Below are 24,228 nucleotides of genomic sequence, written 5' to 3'. Positions count from 1 at the left end.
ACCAAGTAGAAACAAAAAAAGTAGTGTATTCTTTTCAGGTGTGCGTGCAGGACATAATACCAATTCTTACACTATTGTTCTAAATTCAAATTACCTTCACCCTCATCATTCAGTTAATTGAAATTCAATTTTGAAGTTGTGCACAATTATCAGTTTCTTTTTGGTTTATATCGCCCATTCATTGTCAGGTAGAGACACATTTAGCACCCTGGGACCCAAAAGCAGAAATCAGTGCTCTAACTTTGTTTGAGGTCATGAGGTGGACAGTCAAAACATTTCTTTATTAAAGACTATCCGAATGAATGTTGGTACTTATTTATTTTGATCCAAAGCCATGAATGAATGAGTCACACAGCTTTATGGCAATCAACCAAAAACACAGCATCTACCGTGGTATTCCATTTCCAGCGAGGCTATTCAAGCCATCGACTCACTAATGGTTGAAGATGAGTGATCGGCAAAGGCAATCTGGAATCTGCGTCTGCAAAACCAGTTTCGATTTAAGTATAACTTTTGTATGACTGACAACTTTAGTGAGAGGTCTAATGCTTTAATATTTACTAATTTATGCCCTCCGAATTCATATTCATTATATAAATAGGCCCATGTGCACCCTCATCAGATGAACCGCAACATGTCGCCTAAAGTGATTTAATTCATGAATGCATAAAATCAACCAATGTCAGCCTTTAAATGCTTTATTATCCAAATGTTTAAAGTGCGTGTGGGCGACGGAGAGAAAGCATTTGACTATATGGGCTTTCAGGAGGAACAGGACAAAACGTTTTTGCCTATCACAGCCATTAAACTGTTTTAAAGTTACCACTGGCCTCATGTTGAAAATCAATAGTTACTGAGCAATTTCCTTCCTCTCTGGCAACTGAGTTAGGAAGGACACCTGCATCTTGTAGTGACTGGGTATATTGATACACTATCCAAAGTGTAATTATAACTTCACCATGCTCAAAGGGATATTCACTGTCTGCTTTTTGTATTTATACCCATCTACCAATAGATGCGCTTCTTTGCGAGGCATTGGAAAACTTCCCTGGTCTTTGTGGTTGAATCTGTGTTTGAAATTCACTGCTCGACTGAGGGACCTTACAGATAATTTTATGTGTGGGGTTCAGAGGTAAGTCATTAAAAAATCATGTTAAACACTATTACTGCACACAGAGTCCAAGCAACTTATGTGACTTGTTAGGCAAATCTTAACCGCTGAACTTATTTAGGCTTGCCATAACAAAGGAGTTGAATACTTATTGACTCGAGACATTTCAGCTTTTCAAATTTTTATACATTTGTTAAAGTTTTGAAAAACAATTCCACTTTGACATTATGGGGTATCGTGTGTAGGCCAGTGACAAAAAATATAAATGTAATCCATTTAAAATTCAGTCAAGGGGTGTGAATACATTCTGAAGGCTCAGTAACTATTGATTTTTCCCCCATCGCTAGATTGTAGCCTCCATTAGATTAAGTCTAGCAGTGATGCTAAGTGCACTGTAGAGTAGGGGGGAGTTTAGCATGGACACAGCAGCCATGTTGAAATTTTAAAAAAAGTGTGTGAACATCCCAGGCTGTAAATCATGTAGCTAGGGCCTCCCTCTGCTGCCAATGCAATTCCAGCTTACATTCCTGGATTTCTTTCTCATACACACACGGAAATGAGCACACACACACACACACACACACACACACACACACACACACACACACACACACACACACACAGAGACAGAGGCAGATGCACAGAGAGCTGGACTAGAGCAAAAGCCTACACACCCAATAGTTCTCCGGGAGAAGAGTTTGATTAACACTGGAGGGGTCTTAGTGAAATGGAAGGAAACTGGGAATGGGGTGTCGGAGCAGAGGCTCATTCTGTACATCAGAGGGAAAGGGACGATGCTGAAGTCTCATAACAGACAATAGGAAACGCTTCACACACTGTCCCATTTGTCCCACAGCTACAACGGAGAGGTATTTGGTATTGGAAAGCCCTTTGTCTCATGCTGATAATGGGGGTGACGCAAACTAATACGTCATCCACTGACAAGAGACCGAATAGGTGACCATGTGATCGGGGATCTATTGGTGGGTGACACCATCTCTGATCTCATCTTCAAGCCTTACTTAATCCTTTGTCACGGTCCTCAGCCTTTCTGAAAGGGAAATACACAGGCTAGATCTCTACTGCAATCAATGGAGTGAAAGTCCTATTGGAGATGACATTTTCTGTGCAGTGTGTTGCTATACACTCATCGGCCAGTTTATTAGGTACACACCCATTTAATGAAAATGGATCGGTCCTACAGTCAGTGTGTCACGTGGCTTGTTATATAAAGCAGGCAGACAGGCATAGAGGCATTTAGCTACTGTTCGATTGAACGTTAGAATGGGCAAAACTAGTGACCGAGCGTGGTATGATTGTGGGTGCCAGGCACGCCAGATCCAGTATCTCAGAAATGGCTGCTCTCCTGGGCTTTACGCGCACGCCGGTGTCTAGGTTTAACCGAGAATGGTGTCAAACCAAAAACATCCAGTCAGCGGCAGTCTTGTGGGCGAAACCAGCTCGTTGATGAGAGAGGTCGCAGGAGAATGGCAAGAATCGTGCAAGCTAACAGGCGGGCCACAAACAGACAAATAACGCTGCAGTACAACAGTGGTGTGCAGAAAGGCATCTCGGGACGAACAACTCGTCGTTTCCCTGTCACGGATGGGCTATTGCAGCAGACTACCACACCAGGTTCCACTCCTATCAGCTAAAAACAAGAAGACGCAACTCCAGTAAGCACGCGATCACCAACACTGAACAATTGAGGAGTGGAAAAACATTGCCTGGAACATGACAGCGAGTTCAGTTTACTTGAGTGTCCCGCGCAGACCCCAGACCCCAACCAAAGAGTATCTTTCTAAAAAAAAAATAGAACGGGATGAATATACCGCCGTCCAATCTGCAGCAACTGCGTGATGCCATCGCGTCAGCATGGCCCAACATTCCTGTGGAACGTTTCCGACACATTGTAGAATGTCCCAAATAATTCAGGCTGTTCTGGAGGAAAAGGGGGGTCCGACCCAGTACTAGATGGGTGTACCTAATAAAGTGGCCGGTGAGTGTCTATGGGGCTACCTCTGCTTTGTCTGAGTGAGGGAGTGGGTGGAGTGAGCATATTGTGTTATGGGTGTATTATTGTCTGGTGTGGACTAATGCCTTAATTTCATAGACCAGTTCCTTCTTATGAGAAGACTGCTAAACCAGCCGAGGCACCACACTTCACACTCGTCGTCACAGCATATTTATTTACCGGCCATGAATGGTATACAAATCTGGACACTCACATATACGCTCATTCCCACACACACACACACACACACACACACACACAGCATGACTGAACACACAAAAACACACACAAATGCACGCACAAAACAGATAAAGACTTGCAGAAACACAAACAAAGACACACTGACAGAGACAAACACACCCAGCTTAAACATGGCAAATGTTGTATCAACCAAACGGGAAGAAACACACACAGATGGAAAGACGTATTACAACACACACACTAAATTCTAAGGTGCTCAACTGCATACACTTATGCCGTTATGGGGGGGGCAAACTCTGCCTCAGGGCTGTCAAACAGATTGATGGTCGTAGCTGGAGTCTAAGGCTTTTACAAACCCCCTGAGAAACCCCCTGAGTCCTGAACACTCCGGGACAGTTCTCACACAGCACATCTTCATACCAACCAACCACCCAATACTGCACAACTTAACCTCAAAAACATCCAGCAATTTCCTGGTGGAGACAAGTCAGCATTTTCCCACCTCTATTCAGAGGAGAGTCTGTGTGTGGGGTGTATGTAGAAAGGGCAAGTAAGGGCAATATCTATCCCTCTTCATAACCTTCTTCTCCCTCTCTTTTTCGTCCTCTATTCAGACAACCATGGTCTATGGGTCTCGCTCTGTCCTCCCCCCTCCAGTCTGCTTTTTCTCTTCTCTTGTTTTGTCATCCACCACCGCTGCAGGGAAAGGATAGCCTTAAATCTCCTGTCCTTTCTGAGCGGTCGGTCAGCTATTTATTCATAGGAAGTGGGGGATGTTAATGTATCGATCGGCACAATCTGGTCCACACAGCAGCCTCTGTAGGAAATAGCTGCTGCCCCGATCCTTCATGTTTCTGCTCTGATTTATGAACTAATATAAGGAAAGATTTGGTTTAATCCCAGCCCCTAAGTGATCAACCCACCTAATGTTATCGAATGCATACACGTGCTTAAATACATACGGACCTTTTGCTCATGTGGTCAAATAAATCCTACTCTTGGAGTCTACAGACCACACTCTTACAAAACCAATGGGCCTATTTGCTCATTTGCTGAGGTGCTCTCACCATTCAACAGCAGAGTCCCATTGCCAGTGATTTGGAGCAAGAGAAAAGAGAGAGGACCTAACTACCTCATAGTGAGGGGAAACAGAGGTGTGTGTATGTCTAGAGTCTGGACCAGGCGGAACAGACGGACTGTGATTCCAGCGAGAGGGACGCTGAGCCCTGAAGGAGTGAGACGAAGAAGATTGATGGCTAATATCAGCTGGATTAAACTAAATGCGCATCAGATAGGCCTCTTCAATAAATCACACAGTAGCAGACTGGGACTGCATCCCAAATGGCACCATATTCCCTACATAGTGCACTACTGCAGACCGGGTCTACCCAACAGAGAAATTAGGCAGCTTTATGGACACCTTCTATTAATATGGCATATGGTTATAGTCTACCTTGACCCAATAACATGTGCTTATAGGAGATCAAATCCCATTTTATTAGTCACATGCACCGAATACAACAGGTGTAGTAGACCTTACAGTGAAATGCTTACTTTACGAGCCTCTAACCGACAGTCCAGTTCCAAAAAATATGAATAAGAGATAAAAGTAACAAGTAATTAAAGAGGAGCAATAAAAATTAAAAACAATATATACAGGGGGGTGCCGGTACAGAGTCAATGTGCGGGGGCACCGGTTAGTTGAGGTAGTATGGACATGTAGGTAGAGTTAATTAAAGTGACTATGCATAGATGACAACAGAGGGGCAGTGGTGTGGAGGGAGGGCAATGTGAATAGTCTCGGTAGCCATTGGACTAGATGTTCAGGAGTCTTATGGCTTAGGGTAGGAGCTGTTTAGAAGCCTCTTGGACCTAGACTTGGCACTCCGGTACCGCTTGCCGTGTGGTAGCAGAGAGAACAGTCTATGACTAGGGTGACTGGAGTCTGACAATTTCTAGGGCCTTCCTCTGACACCGCCTGGTATAGAGGTCCTGGATGGCAGGAAGCCTGGCCCCAGTGATGTATTGGGCCGTTTGCACTACCCTCTGTAGTGCCTTGCGGTTGGAGGCTGAGCAGTTGCCATACCAGGCAGTGATGCAACCAGTCAGGATGCTCTCGATGGTGCAGCTGTAGAACCTTTTGAGGATCTGAGGACCTATGCTAAATATTTTCAGTCTCCTGAGGGGAATAGGTTTTGTCATGCCCGCTTCACGACTGTCATGGTGTGCTTGGACCATGTTAGTTTGTTGGTGATATGGACACCAAGGAACTTGAAGCTCTCAACCTGCTCCACTGTAGCCCCGTCGATGAGAATGGGGGAGTGCTCGTTCCTCTTTTTCCTGTAGTTCACAATCATCCCCTTAGTCTTGATCACGTTGAGGGAGAGGTTGTTGTCCTGGTACCACACGGCCAGGTCTCTGACCTCCTCCCTATTGGCTGTCTCATTGTCGGAGATCAGGCCCATCTCATCAGAAAATGTAATGATGGTGTTGGAGTCGTGCCTGGCCGTGCAGTCATGAGTGAACAGGGAGTACAGGAGGGGGCTGAGCACGAACCCCTGTGTTGAGGATCAGCGTGGTGGAAGTGTTGGTACCTGTATAGCCTACTTAAACACATAATTAGAAAGTACCCCTTGGAAGTGCCTGATGACTTTAGTTACACTGTTAAGGGAAAGGTACTTCAACTGTAGATTGTTTCTTGACTATATAAATATACAGGCCTACAGTTCATTCGGAAAGTATACATACCCCTTGACTTTTTCTACATTTTATGTTACAGCCTTATTCTAAAATTGATTAAATTAGTATGTTCCCACATAAATCTACACATAATACCCCATTATGAAAAAGCAAAAACTGGTTTTTAGAAATGTGTGCAAAGTTAAAAAATAAAAAACAATACCTTTACACAAGTATTCAGACCCTTTGATAAGAGACTCGAAATTGACCTTCGGTACATCCTGTTTCCATTGATCATCATTGAGATGTTTCTACAACTTGATTTGAGTCCTCCTGTGGAATATTGAATTGATTGGACTTGATTTGGAAAGGCATACACCTGTCTATATAAGGTCCCACAGTTGACAGTGCATGTCAGAGCAAAAACCAAACCATAAGGTCGAAGGAATTGTCCGTTGAGCTCCGAGACAGGATTGTGTCAAGGCACAGATCTAGGGAAGGGTACCAAAAAATGTCTGCAGCATTGAAGGTCCCCAAGAACACAGTGGCCTCCGTCATTCTTAAATGGAATAAGATTGGAACCACCAAGGCTCTTCCTAATTGGGGGAGTTTGGGGATAAGGGCCTTGGTCAGGGAGGTGACCAAGAACCAGATGGTCCCTCTGACAGAGCTCCAGAGTTCCTCTGTGGAGATGGGAGAACCTTCCAGAAGGACAACCATCTGCGCTCCCGAGTGGCGCAGCAGTCTAAGGCGCTGCATCTCGGTGCTAGAGGCGTCACTACAGACCCGGGTTTGAATCCAGGCTGTATCACAACCGGCCGTGATTGGGAATCACATAGGGCGGCGCATAATTGGCCAAATCTATGCAGCACTCCACCAGTCAGGCCTTTATGGTATAGTGGCCAGATGGAAGCCACTCCTCAGTAAGAGGCACATGACAGCCTGCTTGGAGTTTGCCAAAAGGCACCTAAATGACTCTCAGACCATAAGAAACAAGATTCTCTGGTCTGATGAAACCAAGATTGATCTATTTGGCCTGAAAGGCAATCATCACATCTGGAGGAAACCTGGCCCCCTCTGTATGGTGAAGTAGGGTGGTAGCAGCATTATGCTGTGGGGATCTTTTCCAGCGGCAGGGTCTAGAGGACTAGTCAGGATCGAGGGAAAGATGAATGGAGCAAAGTACAGAGAGAACCTTGATGAAAACCTGCTACAGAGCGCTCGGGACCTCAGACTGGGGCCGAAGGTTCGCCTTCCAACAGGAAAACAACCCAAAGCACACAGCCAAGACAACGCAGGAGTGGCTTCGGGACAAGTCTCTGAATGTCCTTGAGTGGCCCAGCCAGAGGCCTGACTTGAACCCGATCGAACATCTCTGGAGAGACCTGAAAATTGCTGTGCAGCGATGCTCCCCATCCAACCTGACAGAGCTTGAGAGGATCTGCAGAGAAAAATGGGAGGAACTTCCCGAATACAGGTGTGCTAAGCTTGCAGAGTCATACCCAAGAAGTTGCAAAAATGTCTAAAAGCCTATTTTTGCTTAATCATTATGGGGTATCGTGTGTAGATTGATGAGGGGGAAAAAACGATTTAATCCGATTTAGAGTAAGGCTGTAACGTAACAAAATGTGGAAAAAGTCAAAGGGTCTGAATACTTTCCGAATGCACTGTACAATAATATGCCATACTAATAGAATGTAAACATATAGCTTCTTTCATATTAGACCCAGTCTCAAACTCTTGTCATTTTAGTGGCGCTCGTCGCTAAAAGAGCTAAGAAGCTAGCATAAGCGCTGCACCAGCTGCAGTATTTTTTATTTCATTTTATTTCACCTTTATTTAACCAGGTAGGCCATTTGAGATCAAGTTCTCATCTACAACTGTGACCTGGCCAAGACAAACACAGAGTTACACATGGGATAAACAAACGTACAGTCAATAACACAATAGAAAAGTCTACATACAGTATGTGCAAATGTAGTAAGATTAGAGAGGCAAAGCAATAAATAGGCCATAGTGGCAAAATAATTACAATTTAGCAATTAAACACTGGAGTGATAGATGTGCAAGTAGAGATACTGGGGTACAAAGGAGCAAAAAATAAATAACAATATAGGAACGAGGTATTTACAAAAATGGGCAATGTACAGGTGCAATGATCGGCAAGCTGCTCTGACAGCTGATGCTTAAAGTTAGTGAGGGAGATCTGAGTCTCCAGCTTCAGTGATTTTTGCAATTCGTTCCAGTCATTGGCAGCAGAGAACTGGAAGGAGATGCAGCCAAAGGAGGAGTCGGCTTTGGGGATGACCAGTGAAATATACCTGCTGGAGCGCGTGCTACGGGTGGGTGCTGCTATGGTGACCAGTGAGCTGAGAAGGCGGGGCTTTACCTAGCAAAGACTTGTAGATGACCTGGAGCCAGTGGTTTTGGCGACAAATATGAAGCGAGGGCCAGCCAACGAGAGCATACAGGTCGCAGTGGTGGGTAGTATATGGGGCTTTGGTGACAAAACAGATGGCACTGTGATAGCAAATTGGATGTAATCTGAGTAAAATGTTGGAGGGTATTTTGTAAATGACATCGTAGAAGTCAAGGATCGGTAGGATAGTCAGTTTTACGAGGGTATGTTTGGCAGCATGAGTGAAGGATGCTTTGTTGCGAAATAGGAAGCCAATTCTAGATTTATTTTGGATTGGAGATGCTTAATATTAGTCTGGAAGGAGAGTTTACAGTCTAACCAGTCACCTAGGTATTTGTAGTTGTCCACATATTCTAAGTCAGAACCGTCCAGAGTAGTGATGCTAGATGGGTGGGCGGGTGCAGGCAGCGATCGGTTGAAGAGCATGCATTTAGTTTTACTTGCATTTAAGAGCAGTTGGAGGCCACGGAAGGAGTGTTGTATGGCATTGAAGCTTGTTTGGAGGTTTGTTAACACAGTGTCTAAAGGGTCAGATGCATACAGAATGGTGTCGTCTGCGTAGAGGTGGATCAGAGAATCACCAGCAGCAAGAGTGACATCATTGATGTATACAGAGAAAAGAGTCGGCCCGAGAATTGAACCCTGTGGCACCCCCATAGAGACTGCCAGAGGTCCGGACAACAGGCCCTCCGATTTGACACACTGAACTCTATCTGAGAAGTAGTTGGTGAACCAGGCGAGGCAGTTAATTGAGAAACCAAGGCTGTTGAGTCCACCGATAAGAATGCGGTGATTGACAGAGTCGAAAGCCTTGGCCAGGTCGATGAAGACGGCTGCACAGTATTGTCTTTTATCAATGGCGGTTATGATACCGTTTAGGACCTTGACCGTGGCTGAGGTGCACCCATGACCAGCTCAGAAACCAGATTGAATAGCGGAGAAGGTACGGTGGGATTCGAAATGGTCAGTGATCTGTTTGTTAACTTGGCTTTCAAATACTTTAGAAAGGCAGGGTAGGATAGATATAGGTCTGTAACAGTTTGGGTCTAGAGTGTCTCCCCCTTTGAAGAGGGGGATGACCGCGGCAGCAGTATGTGTTGAAGTAGGAAGAGGAAAGTGTAGAGTTACAGATATACAGTAAGGCTGGAAGAGGAGAGTGGCTGGCGTTGTAGTGAAAGTGTTCTTTCCCAGCATTTGTCTGACAGTCAGAGGGGGCTGTGGGCTTAGCTATCATGTGTCCACTGACCTGGTTGGCTTTGAGTGGGGAGTAGAGAGGCGGAGAGAGAGGGAGAAAGAGAGAGACAGGCTGGAGCAGGGTCGAAGGAGAACGAGAGAGACAGGCTGGAGCAGGGTCGAGGGAGAAAGAGAGACAGGCTGGAGCAGGGTCGAGGGAGAAAGAGAGAGACAGGCTGGAGCAGGGTCGAGGGAGAAAGAGAGAGACAGGCTGGAGCAGGGTCGAGGGAGAAAGAGAGACAGGCTGGAGCAGGGTCGAGGGAGAAAGAGAGACAGGCTGGAGCAGGGTCGAGGGAGAAAGAGAGAGACAGGCTGGAGCAGGGTCTAGCCGACTGCAGAGTAAGGTGTCTACATTCTCGTCCTGTGTGAGAGAGTGTGAAGCCTTGAGTCAGTGAGTTGGGGGGGGGGGGGTGTTGCCTTTTGGACGACACTTCTGTTTATAGCAGATAGTCTGGTGCAGACAGACAGACACGCACCGCAGTTCTGGGTAAATGCATCTGTGCGCACATGGTGCACACGTCAGCTCTGTGGCTCTGTCGTTCCAAAAAGAATGTGTGTGTGTGTGTGTGTGTGTGTGTGTGTGTGTGTGTGTGTGTGTGTGTGTGTGTGTGTGTGTGTGCATGTGTGTGAGAAAGAGAGCGAGAACATTGGGGTTTCCCAGCCCATTGCCAGGTTAAACACTGGCCCTCTGCTGAACGGTAAGCCTCCATAATGAGTGATCCCAAGCTAAACAATTCCTCCATTGTGTGCAGCTGCAGCAGCCACACACATACGTGTAAAGTTTCCTCCTCATTTTGTGTGTATGTAATTTGGGTAAATGTAAAATAAATAACAAGGAATGGTTGTTGAAGTTGCCACATACAATGGCCAGCTGTCAACCTCAGATGTATTTTGTGTGTGCTGCCCTCAAATGTGATGCTGAAAAACCCATGTCCCAAATACACTACATGACCAAAAGTATGTGGACACCTGCTCGTCGAACATCTCATTCCAAAGCCATGTGCATTAATATGGAGTTGGCCCCCCCTTAACTGCTATAACAGCCTCCTCTTCTGGGAAGGCTTTCCACTAGATGTTGGAACATTGCTGTGGGGACTTGCTTCCATTCAGCCACAAGAGCATTAGTGAGGTCGGGCACTGATGTTGGGCGATTAGGCCTGGCTCGCAGTCAGCGTTCAAATCAAATTTTATTGGTCACATACACGTGTTTAGCAGATGTAATTGCGGGTGTAGTTAAACAGTTGTGTTTCTAGCTCCAACAGTGCAGTAATATCTAACAAGTAATATCTAACAATTTCACAACAATACACGAATCTAAAGTAAATGAATGGATTATATAAATATTTGGACAAGCAAAGTCGGAGCGGCATAGACTAAGATACAGTAGAATAGTATAGAATACAGTATATACATATGAGATGAGTAATGCAAAATATGTAAACATTATTCAAGTGACTAGTGTTCCATTATTAAAGTGGCCAGTGACATCAAGTCTCTGTATATAGGGCAGCAGCCTCTACGTGCTAGTGATGGCTATTTAACAGTCTGATGGCCTTGAGATAAAAACATCTTCTGTCTCTCGGTTTCAGCTTTGATGCACCTGTACTGACCTCGCCTTCTGGATGATAGCGGCGTGAACAGGCAGTGGCTCAGATGGTTGTTGTCCTTGATGATCTTTTTGACCTTCCTGTGACATCGGGTGCTGTAGGTGTCCTGGAGGACAGGTAGTTTGCCCCCGGTGATGCATTGTGCATATCGCACAACCCTCTGGGAGCCCTGCGGTTGCAGGGGGTGCAGTTGCCGTACCAGGCGGTGATACAGCCCGACAGGATGCTCTCAATTGTGCATCTGTAAAAGTTTGTGAGGGTCTTAGGGGCCAAGCCAAATTTAGCCTCCTGAGGTTGAAGAGGCACTGTTGCGCCTTCTTCACCACACTGTCGGTGTGGGTGGACCATTTCAGTTTGTCAGTGATGTGTACGCCGAGGATCTTGAAGCTTTCCACCTTCACTGCGGTCCTGTCGATGTGGATAGGGGCGTGCTCCCTCTGCTGTTTCCTGAAGTCCACGATCAGCTCACCTTTGCTTTGTTGACATTGGGTGAGGTTCTTTATTTTCCTGGCACCACACTCCCAGGGCCCTCACCTCCTCCCTGTAGGAGGTCTCGTCATTGTTGGTAATCAGGCCTACTACTGTTGCGTTCCAATTCATCCCAATGTTGTTAGATGGGGTTGAGGCCAGGGCTCTGTGCAGGCCAGTCAATTTCTTCCACAAAAAATTCTGTATGGACTTCGCTTTGTGCACGGGGGCATTGTCATGCTGAAACAGGAAAGAGCCTTCCCCAAACTGCTGCCACAAAGTTGGAAGCACAGAATCCTTTTGAATATCGTTGTATGCCTAGCCCAAACCATGAAAAACAGCCCCAGACCACTATTCCTCCTCCACCAAAATGTACCGTTGGCACTATGCATTAGGGCAGGTAGCGTTCTAATGACATCCGCCAAACTAAGATTGGTCCGTTGGACTGCCAGATGGTGAAGCGTGATTCATCACTCCAGAGAACGTGTTTCCACTGCACCAGAGTCCAATGGCGGCAAGCTTTACACCACTCCAGCCTACACTTGGCATTGCTCATGGTGATCTTAGGCTTGTGTGCGGCTGCTTGAACACGGAAACCCATCTCATGAAGCTCCCAAAGAACAGTTATTGTGCTGAAGTTGCTTCCAGAGGCAGTTTGGAACTCGGTAGTGAGTGTTGCAACCAATGACAGACGATTTTTACACGCTACCCGCTTAAGGACTGGGCGATCCCGTTCTATGAGCTTGTGTGGCCTACCACTTCAGGGATGAGCCATTGTTGCTCCTAGACATTTCCACTTCACAATAGCAGCCCTTACAGTTGACCGGGGCAGGTCAACTTTCTAGTAGGTCAGAAATTTGACTAACTGACTTGTTGGAAAGGTGGCGTCCTATGACGGTGCCATGTTGAAAAGTCACTGAGCTCTTCAATAAGGCCATTATACTCCCAACGTTTGTCTATGGAGATTGCATGGCCGTGTGCTCGATTTTATACACTTGTCAGCAAATGGTGTGGCTGAAATAGCCGAATCCACTCATTTGAAGGAGTGTCCACATACTTTTGTATATAGTGTATTTAGGTGAGACTAACAAATAAAAGCCGAAAGAAGACTAGGTAACCCCCACTGAACAGACGCGGACCACCTTAAGTAGCCTAATATCCGAGAGAGGGGCTGACATGTCTGTCTGTGGGTGACATGAAAGTGTCAATACTAAACTGCTTACGAGACCAATTGATGGGCGGAAATTTAAATGGCTGGCTTTCTATGAAGCCTGCTGCTCAGTCACTGTCTGACATTAGGTTAGAATAAGGATGAACTATTTGGTTTGAACCTACTGTTAGAGCTTCAAGTCTAAATTCTAGACAAAGGGGAAACTGGGACCAGTGTATCCCATTCAGCTGTACCTATAGGGGCAAACAGGTCTATGGGCGAGATAGAATCATTTCACAGACAGTGACAGTTACCAAAAACCCTCTTGGCTGAACTACAAAAAATCTTTGTCGGGTGGAAACGCATTATCTTACTGGCCTTTACAGAATCATTACCAATTAAGAGATTGCTGTCAAAAGCCAGCCTGTCTTCAATGATTCCCAATACATCAGAGTTTTCAATCAATAAGCTTCTATTCCCAAATCCTCCTCCTCACTCCAAAGGTTTACCTTCCTCTCCCCCCGTCCTTTCCTCCAACAACCGCTGATCTAGTGTGGTCTTTGGTGAAAACAGGACAAAGAGCCCTGTGTGAATAAAACGCACCCTCTTTCTTTGAATAAATCATTTTCATTTCAGATCAGAGATATTTTCAGATCAGAGATACTTCAAGATATGTGAAGAACAAATGGAAGGAAGGAGGCCTTTTTTCGGGTCTTCACATAGGGTTTCTGTCTGTCCTAACAGTGAAGATGACAGCAGGATACAGTTACACACGACAGTGTGACTGTTCACAGGGAGAGGAAACCTTGGCATACCGACCAACCCTGAAGAAACCAATGCAGAAAACATGCAGGCCAGGGAAGTAATACAAAAGGGAGCCGTAATTACAAAGCACTCCTAAAACCACCACGAGTCAGGCTGAAATGCAGCGAGCAGCCACAGAGGAACAGAGCCAGCATAGAGTAGACGAAACCCAGCTGGGAAAACAGCAGCCATACATGCCATCTGAGAATGGCAGAAGCATAGAATTGCATATAGAATCACAGAATGTAAATGATCTGTGTGGAACACTTGTTCTTTAGCCAATGGTGATTTAGAATGATGCTAATTAATTTTTTAGTATCACGATGTGATTGTGCTGGTTAGTGAAGCCTCCTGGTGGAGAGAAAGTGGAAAGTCAATGCAGGATTCTGCCCACCACGACGCTACATCATCTTCCTGGAGTCTATCTGCGTTAACAATTCTGAGACAATGCTGACCTCTACTGGACGCGGAAAAGAACTACATCAACATTCATCACAAACGAGGGGATGAGAGTTTCCACGCTACTTCTGAAATATTATCATAACAGGATTCAGAATGTTCTGGTCCTCTCCCAGTTCTTGCAGATCTACTGTCTATAATTTTACATGTTTAGTAATTTAGCAGTTGCTCTTATCCAGAGCTACTTACAGGAGCATTTAGGGTTAAGTGCTTTGCTGAAGGGGACATTGGCAGATTTTTAACCTACTCGGCTCGGGGATTCAAACCAACAACCTTTCGGTTACCGGCCAAATGCGCCGAACCGCTCGTTTTCCTGCCGACGTGTGTGCATGTGCTCGTGAGTGCGTGCATCATGATCAGTGTGTGAGCGTTCCATTATCCGACAGCCTTAATCCTCTCTAGCATCACAACAACTGTGGAGCTCTGGGTTCCCTGGTGGCATTGCAGCCCCTTCTGTGTGTGTGTGTCTCCTCAGTCTGCACAGGGAGGGAGCCATTGGGCCAGGCTCAGATAATAAACCTCTCCTTTCACCATATGGAGAAGCACTCAATAGAGGAAGGAGTCGGCAGAAGTGGGAATTAAGCATTACGTATAGCGGATTTATGATGTAATATCCATTGGGTAACAGTGCAGATGTGACTGGTGGAAATGCCTCTCATGCAAATGTGTGTGGATTTTTGCCACGTAGATAAACATTCTGATATAAAGACTTGGATTAGGAGATTTGTACTACTTGCCGCTCGGTGTTGCTTCCCTCCTATTCTCAGTTTAGAATGGATGCTGGATAGCTTTGCATACAGTATAGTAAACAGAAACCAATATCAGATTTTGTAAGGATAAATGCTTGGTCGACAGAGTACAACCCACCGGAAAACATAGCCAACTATTAACACAGGGTCTACCTGTAACAACGTGCTGACAAAGGAGAGACAACATCTTTGCTTTCTTACTTCATCAGCGCTGGGGGAATTTGTGGGGAATTTGCTTCCACTTCTCCGGTTCTTTCACATCAGGGGCGAGTTTCCCAAAAACATAAAAGCTCTTTCGCACTAAGATCTTCTACAATACATTTCTAGGCAATGGAAGGAAAATTACCTCAATGCTAAAGTATAATTTTTTAAAGCGAGACAAGGAGAAGAGGAGACAAGAAAAGAGGAGGCAAGGAGAGAGGAAGCCAGTGTAGGATTCATGGCGTACAGGAAGGCCTCTTAATGTCATGTTTGGGTGGGGAGGGGAGAAAGCAACAACAGCTGGTGCTGCTCATTGGTGAGGCATGTTAATTACACTTAACATCCCTTCCATTTCTCCTTGAGCCAGAGGCCTCTTCTGCTACAGGGGTCCACACACATACACACACACACACACACAACATGCTCAATACAGCCACACAGCAAGGTCTCTCCTACCATTCTTTCAGGATTGTTAACAATGTTATGAAGATTTACGGGCAAATCACAACCACCTAATACCACTGGCAAAATGTCTTCATGAACTATGTAACCAGCAAAGATTAGCACTGGCTATACAGTGATATTCCACTCAAAACAACTCCACAGTTTTCATTGCAATATAAATATATCATATCACAACCAAGGCAGGTACCTTGACACACCAGATGATTCACCATTTATGAACAACATTGCAGCATCCATAGTGCCCTGCTAAGTGCTTGCTTACCTGGATGGCGCCAAAGTCCACGTTCTCGTAGTGGAAGTGGGCGCACTCAGCCAGCTTGGGGAAGTGGCCTTTGGTAAAGGACAATCTGAAAGAGAGACAGACAGTGGTTAGGACGAAGCCAGGCCTAAGGGCCTGTCAGAGAATGAAGAGTGTAAAGGGCGTGGGGGACGGGCTGTTGCGATGACCGTACTACTGCCACAATCGCAGTCATGACCACAGTAAAATTCCACATGACCGTTGAGTCACGGTCATCTCCTTTTATGCCCTCTGGACATGCTTTGGTAGTACCCAACTTGCTAACTACCATCAGGTCCCAATGGCCTGGTACTCAGGGCTCTATTGTCCCTCTAACCACTCTGACATCAATGCACAGGCAATCAAAAAATCTCATCAAAACTGTAGGCCTATCATACATTAAAACTAACCTCACTGTGATGATCAATTTGAAGAAAGAAGTTCAACAGCGGGTTGAAACAGTGTAAAACATGGATGTCGTTTCAAAAACATAACAATGAAATACACAGCGCTTTCTAAGGTGATGATTCATTCAAAACAGCCATACGCATATTAGCGCATATGTATAGGCTTATGAGCCCAGGCCCCAAAAATATAAAAATGATCATTGTGCCATTATACAATACATTGCCTACCGCATATTTTGCATGGCAGAAAAACATAAAACAAAAAGGATTTAAGATGTCATTGGTACATAGTTGGTCTAGCCTATACTCTGAAATGATTATTCTATTTTAAGAATCGCCTTTGAGCGTGAACTGTATTATTATGGATACCGTCTGGACTTGGTTACCTTATGCTACGCTTCAACATTTCTATCCATGAGGTTGGGAAAATAACATATAGGCGATGCTGTTGGTTCATTGATTGTGCAGGGCGGCTTACAGTTAGAATTCAGAAAGTGAATTTGTATTTGATTGAATAGTAATTGGGCCTGGAGACACCCTACCTTTAGCTATACAGTATATCTCAACACGATGCGTTTCCATCTCCTCTCTCCTTCATTCCTTTCTGGAGCGAGCAGACGGGCTGCCAACAGTTTAGTGAAATACACCACATGAACAAAAGTATGTGGACTCATGCTCGTCGAACATCTCATTCCAAAATCATGGGCACTAATACGGAGTTGGTCCCCCTTTGCTGCTATAACAAGTAGAGCATCAGTGAGGTCGGGCGATTTGGCCTGGCTCACAGTCAACGTTCCAATTCATCCCAAAAGTGTTTGATGGGGTTGAGGTCAGAGTGCAAAGGGGGTGGGGGACGGGCTGTTGCGATGACTGTATTACTGCCACACCAGCAGTCATGACCGCAGTAAAATTCCACGTGATGATTGAGTCACGGTCATCTCCTTTTATGCCCTCTGGACATGCTTTGGTAGTACCCAACCTGCTAACTACCATCAGGTCCTAATGGTCTGGTACTCAGGGCTCTATTGCCACAAAGGTGGAAGCACAGAGTCGTCTAGAATGTAATTGTATGCTGTAGTGTTAAGATTTCCCTTCACTGGAACAAAGGGGCCTAGTATGAACCATGAAAAACTGCCCTAGACCACTATTCCTCCTCCACCACACTTTACAGTTGGCACTATGCATTTGGGCAGGTAGCGTTCTCCGGGCATCCGCCAAAACCCAGACTCGTCCGTTGGACTGCCAAGCTCCTTGGCCTTGGAAACCCATTTCATGAAGCTCCCGACGAACAGTTCTTGTGCTGACGTTGCTTACAAAGGTAGTTTGGAACTCGGTAGCGAGTGTTGCAACCGAGGACAGACAATGTTTATGCGCTACGCGCTTCAGCAATCCGCGGTCCCATTCTGTGAACTTGTGTGGTTTTAAGTCTTAACACTTAAGAGCTGAGCCATTGTTGATCACAGACATTTCCACTTCACGTAGAGTTGACCGGGGCAGCCCTACCAGGATAGAAATTTGACAAACTGACTTTTTGGAAACGTGGCATCCTACAACGGGTGCCACGTTGAAAGTTACTGAGCTCTTCAGTAAGGCCATTCTACTGCCATTGTTTGACTATAGAGATTGCATGGCTGTGTGCTCAATTTTATACACCTGTCAGCAATGGGTGTGGCTGAAACAGCCGAATCCACTCATTTGAAGGGGTGTCCACATGCTTTTGTATACATAGCGCCTTCCTAAAGTATTCAGACCCATCGACTTTTTCCACATTTTGTTACGTTACAGACATATTTTAAAAACGATTAAATCATTTTTTTTACTCAATCTATACAAAATACCCCATAATGACAAAGCAAAAAGTGAAATTTTTGCTAATTTATTATAAATAAAAACTGAAATAACACATTTATATAAGTATTCTAGGCCTTTAACTCAGTACTTTGTTGAAACACCATTGGCAGTGATTACAGCATCAAGTCTTCTTGGGTATGACGCTACAAGCTTGTCACACCTGTATTTGGAGAGTCTCTCCCATTCTTCTCTGCAGATCCTCTCAAGCTCTGTCGGGTTGGACAGGAGGAGTTGATGTACAGCTAACTTCAGGTCTCTCCAGAGATGTTCGATCGGGTTCAAGTCCGGGCTCTTGCTGGGTCAGTCAAGGACAGAGACTTGCCCCCAAACCACGCCTGCAATGTCTTGGCTGTGTGCTTAGGGTCGTTGTCCTGTTGGAAGGTGAACCTTTGCCCCAGTCTGAAGTCCTGAGCGCTCTGGAGCAGGTTTCTTTTTTAAATCGAGGATCTCTGTACTTTACTCTGTTCATCTTTGCCTAGATCCAGACTAGTCTCCCAGTCCCTGCCACTAAAAAACATCCCCACAGCATGATGCTGCCACCACTGTGCTTCACCGTAGGGATGGTGCCAGGTTTCCTCCAGACGTGGTTTCATCAGACCAGAGAATCTTGCTTCTCATGGTCTGATAGTCTTTAGGTGCCTTGTGGCAAACTCCAAGCGGGCTGTCATGTGCCTTTTACTGAGGAGTGGCTTCCATCTGGCCACTAACATAAAGGCCTGATTGGTGGAGTGCTACAGAGATGGTTGTCCTTCTGAAAGGTTCTCTCATCCCTAGAGGAACTCTGGAGCTCTGTCAGAATGACCATCTGGTTCTTGGTCACCTCTCTGACCAAGCCCCTTCTCCCCCAATTGCTCAGTTTGACTGGGCGGCCAGCTCTAGGAAGAGTCTTGGTGGATCCAAACTTCCTCGATTTAAGAATGATGGAGGCCATTGTGTTCTTGGGGACCTTCAATGCTGCAGACATGTTTTGGTACCCTTCCCCAGATCTGTGCCGAGACACAATCCTGTCTCGGAACTCTACGGACAATGCCTTTGACCTCATGGCTTGGTTTTTGCTCTGACATATACAGTCAACTGTGAGACCATATATAGACAGGTGTGTGCCTTTCACAATCATGCCCAATCAATTGAATTTACCACAGGTGGACTCAAGTAGTAGAAACATCAAGGATAATCAATGTAAACTGGGTCCACCTGAGATCAATTTCAAGTCTAAAAGCAAAGAATAGTTATGTAAATAAGATGTCATTATAGGGTATTTGTGTGTAGATTGCTCAAGAAAATGTTTTATTTAATCCATTTTAGAATAGGGCTGTAACGTAACAAAATGTTGAAAAAGTTAAGGAGTCTGAATACTTCCCAAATGCACTGCATAGTGTATGTCTCGATGTGAAAAAATGATTTCACTTGGTTGAGTGCCCATTGCATACAGAATTTGGACGGAACATCCAACAGTCAGGCAGCGAGAGCGTGCTCCTCAAACAGTGGTTGATGCATGGAGTGAGTTAAGGGTTCTTATATGTATTTCTCTGCTGCTCATAAAGCACATGCTCTGCTATAAAACCCAAGTAGCCAACAAAACAGACCAGCGGTAAAGCCTCCATTTGGTATTCGAGTGCATACAGATGAGTCTTTATTCCCCTTGCCCATTTAATAATGGCTGTAGTGTAAAGTACTTCAGTAAAAATACTTTAAAGTACTACATACATTTTTTGTGGGGATATCTGTACTTTACGTTAATATTTTTGACAACTTTTGCTCCGCTACATTCCTAAATAAAATAATGTACATTTTACTCCATACATTTTCCCTAATACCCAAAAGTACTAGTTACATTTTAAATGCTTAACAGGACAGGAACATGGTCCAATTCACACATTTATCAAGAGAACCTCCCTGGTCATCCTGACTGCCTCTGATCTGGCGGACTCACTAACCAAAAATGCTTTGTTTTTAAATTATGTATGAGTGTTAGAGTGTGCCCCTGGCTATCCGTAAAAATGTTTTAAAAAATGTAATGTGCTGTCTGTTTTGCTTAATATAAGAAATGTGAATTTTTCCAAGAGGCTTCTAAATATCTTCTACCCCCAAGCCATAAGACTCCTGAACAGCTAATCAAATGGCTACCCACACTATTTGCATTCCCCCCCGGGAACACTGCTGCTGCTCTGTTATCATCTATGCATAGTCACTTTAATAACTCTACCTGCATGTACATATTACCTCAAGTACCTCGACACTGGTATATAGCCCCACTATTGTCATTTACTGCTGCTCTTTAATTATTTGTTATTCTTATCTCTTACTTTTAAATTTTTGGGGGGTATTTTCTTAAAACTGCATTGTTGGTTAAGGGCTTGTAAGTAAGCATTTCACTGTAAGGTCTACACCTGTATTCGGCGCATGTGACAAATAAAAATGTATTTGATACCATAGGCCTACAGTTGGCCAACTCATATTCTGTTCTTCTGAAATACATTTTCTTCATACAGGCTAACAAAATATTATGACTACCACAGCCCTAGGTGGGGGGATAGAGAAGAAGAAAACAGATGGTACAAGAGAGGAGGGTGGTGGAAGAGGGCAAAACTAGATAAAATCAGATAGAAACTGAAAAATGTAAGCGAGTGAGGGAAAGAAAGGGCCAGGTCTGAGAGACATAACGAGAGAGTGAGAGGTAGAGAAATCGAATAAAAATGTATTGGTCACACACACAGTTTCGCAGATGTTATCGCAGGTGCAGCGAAATGCTTATGTTTCTAGCTCCAACAATGCAGCAATATCTAGCAAAACAAAATACATACATGATCAAAAATATATATTTTTAAAGAACAAGAAATGAAGACATATGAGAAAGAGCAATATCAGAACGAGTCCAGAATATAAATACATATATACACAGGACAGTTGAGGCTCCTCAGAGGAGGAAGGGAAGGACCATCCTCCTCAGTAAATTTCATAAACATTTCAATTGTAAAACATTTAAAGTAATAATTTTTAGATAAAACTATATTAATATAATCGCGTCACCAAATAACTGATTAAAACACTATTTTGCAAAGAAGGTCTACAGTAGCCTCAACAGCACTCTGTAGGGTAGCACCATGGTGTAGTCTGAGGACAGCTAGCTTCCGTCCTCCTCTGGGTACAATGACTTCAATGCAAAACCTAGTATGCTCATGGTTCTCACCCCCTTCCATAGACTTACACACAGTAATTATGACAACTTCCGGAGGACGTCCTCCAGCCTATCAGAGCTCTTGCAGCATGAACTGACATGTTGTCCACCCAATAAAAGGATCAGATAATGTATCTAGTACTGAAAGCATAAGCTACAGCTTGCTAGCACTGCAGTGTATAAAATGTGTTAAGTAGTTGACTCAAGAGCGATGGACAATAGTTGAACAGTTTTTAACAAATTAATTTCTTCGGCTAATATGGTGACAACGATGTAGGCTGTGTGTAGCAGTTTGGCTTGGAACGTTTTTTTCGCCTGGTCACATACAGCGGATGCGTTGAAGTCCACAAGCGAAGGGAAGAGAAGGAATACAACGTGGCTGTTATGAAAGTGAACTCTGTTTGCGTGTGATCAGAGTTGTATTCATTCCGCCGATTCTGTTGAAAAACATTTCTTAAGCGCAAGCAAACAGAACAAAACGGGGATAAACATACCTGAATTTGTCCAATAGAAACGCTTGTTTGCAACTGTTGGACTAATGATTACACCCTATATCACCTAAAATTTGTCTCTCACCCAGAACAGGCAAAGCATCAATACAGGACTAAGATTGAATCGTACTACACCGGCGCTGATGGTTGTTGGATGTGGCAGGGCATGCAAACTATTACGAACTACTAAGGGAAACACAGCCTCAAGCTGCCCAGTGACACGAGCCTACCAGACAAGCGAAATGCCTTTCATGCTCGCTTCGAGGCAAGCAACACTGAAGCATGCGTGAGAGCACCGGCTGTTCCGGACGACTGCGTGATCACACTCTCCGTAGCCAATGTGAGCAAGACCATTAAACAGGTCAACATTTACAAGGCAGCGGGGCCAGACGGATTACCAGGGCGTGTACTCAGCGCATGCGCGGACCAAGTGTCCTCACTGTCATTTTCAACCTCTCCCTGACCGAGTCTGTAATACCAACATGTTTCAAGCAGACCACCATAGTCCCTGTGCTCAAGAACACTAAGGTAAACTGTCTAAATGACTACCGCACCGTAGCACTGACGTCGGTAGCCATGAAATGCTTTGAAAGGCTGGTCATGGCTCGCATCAACACCATCATCCCGGAAACACTAGACCCACTCCGAGTCGCATACCGCCCCAACAGATCCACAGATTACGCAATCTCTATTGCACTCCACAATGCCCTTTACCACCTGGACAAAAGGAACACCTATGTGAGAATGCTGTTCATTGACTACAGCTCAACGTTCAACACCATAGTGCCCACAAAGCTCATCACTAAGCTAAGGACCCTGGGACTAAACACCTTCCTCTGCAACTGGATCCTGGACTTCCTGAAGGGCAGCCCCCAGGTGGTAAGGATAGGCAACAACACATCTGCCACACTGATCCTCAACACTGGGGCCCCTCAGGGGTGCGTGCTTAGTCCCCCTCCTGTACTCCCTGTTCACCCACGACTGCGTGGCCAAACACGACTCTAACACCATCATTAAATTAGTTGACGACAACAGTGGTAGGCCTGATCACCGACAACGATGAGACTGACCTCCTTACAGGCTGAGACCTTGCAGTGTGGTGCCAAGACAACAACCTCTCCCTCAATGTGAGCAAGACAAAGGAGATGATTGTGGACTACAGGAAACGTCGACGGGGCTGTAGTGGAGCAGGTCGAGAGTTTCAAGTTCCTTGGTGTCCACCTTACCAACTATCATGGTCCAAACACACCATGACAGTCGTGAAGAATGCACAACAACACCTTTTCCGCCTCAGGAGACGGAAAGATTTGGCATGGGTCCCCAAATCCTCTAAAAGTTAGACAGCGGCACCTTCGAGAGCATCCTGACCGATTGCATCACCGCCTGGTATGGCAACTGCACGGCATCTGACCGTAAAGCACTACAGAGGGTAGTGTGTACGGCCCAATACATCACTGTGGCCAAGCTTCTTGCCATCCAGGACCTATATAAGAGTTGCCAAGTCTAGGTCCAAAAGGCACAACAGCTTCTACCCCCAAGCTATAAGACTGCTGAACAATTAATCAAATTGCCACAGACTATTTACATTGACTCCTCTTGTTTTTACACTGCTGCTACTGGCTGTTTATTATCTATGCAGTCACTTTACCCCAACCTACATGTATAAACTACCTCGACTAACCTGTACCCCCACACATTGACTCAGTACTGAAACCCCCTGTATATAGCCACGTTATTGTTATAAACTTTTATTTTGTGACTTTTAATTTTTTACTTTAGTTTATTTAGTAAATATTTTCTTAACTCCAACTCAAATCGTCAAGTTTGCAGACGACACTACAGTGGTAGGCTTGATTACCAACAACGACGAGACGGCCTACAGGGAGGAGGTGAGGGCACTCGGAGTGTGGTGTCAGGAAAATAACCTCACACTCAATGTCAACAAAACAAAGGAGCTGATCGTGGACTTCAGGAAACAGCAGAGGGAGCACCCCCCCTATCCACATCGACGGGACAGTAGTGGAGAAGGTGGAAAGTTTTAAGTTCCTCGGCGTACACATCACGGACAAACTGAAATGGTCCACCCACACAGACAGCGTGATGAAGAAGGCGCAACAGCGCCTCTTCAACCTCAGGAGGCTGAAGAAATTCGGCTTGTCACCAAAAACACTCACAAACTTTTACAGATGCACAATCGAGAGCATCCTGTCGGGCCGTAAGGCTCTCCAGAGGGTAGTGCGGTCTGCACAACGCATCACCGGGGGCAAACTACCTGCCCTCCAGGACACGTACACCACCCGATGTCACAGGAAGGCCAAAAAGATCATCAAGGACATCAACCACCCGAGCCACTGCCTGTTCACCCCGCTATCATCCAGAAGGCGAGGTCAGTACAGGTACATCAAAGCTGGGACCGAGAGACTGAGAAACAGCTTCTATCTCAAGGCCATCAGACTGTTAAACA

General features: G+C 45.2%; 1 protein-coding gene across 4 annotated transcripts in view; it reads right to left on the bottom strand.

Annotated features, from left to right (window-relative positions):
- The window catches only part of arhgap32b (Rho GTPase activating protein 32b), a 202,670-nt gene that overhangs the window by 79,199 nt on the left and 99,243 nt on the right, over positions 1–24,228 (bottom strand). For all 4 annotated transcript variants that reach the window (XM_071327266.1, XM_071327283.1, XM_071327292.1 and 1 more), the window contains one exon: positions 15,823–15,907. In XM_071327266.1, coding sequence (XP_071183367.1) covers positions 15,823–15,907 — 85 coding nt within the window. The remainder of the gene's footprint in view (positions 1–15,822; positions 15,908–24,228) is intronic.

The sequence above is a fragment of the Salvelinus alpinus genome, chromosome 1 (assembly GCF_045679555.1).
Source record: "Salvelinus alpinus chromosome 1, SLU_Salpinus.1, whole genome shotgun sequence".
Classification (NCBI taxonomy): domain Eukaryota; kingdom Metazoa; phylum Chordata; class Actinopteri; order Salmoniformes; family Salmonidae; genus Salvelinus; species Salvelinus alpinus.
Note: the sequence above shows the minus strand (reverse complement) of the source record. Positions and strands in the feature narration are given on the sequence as shown.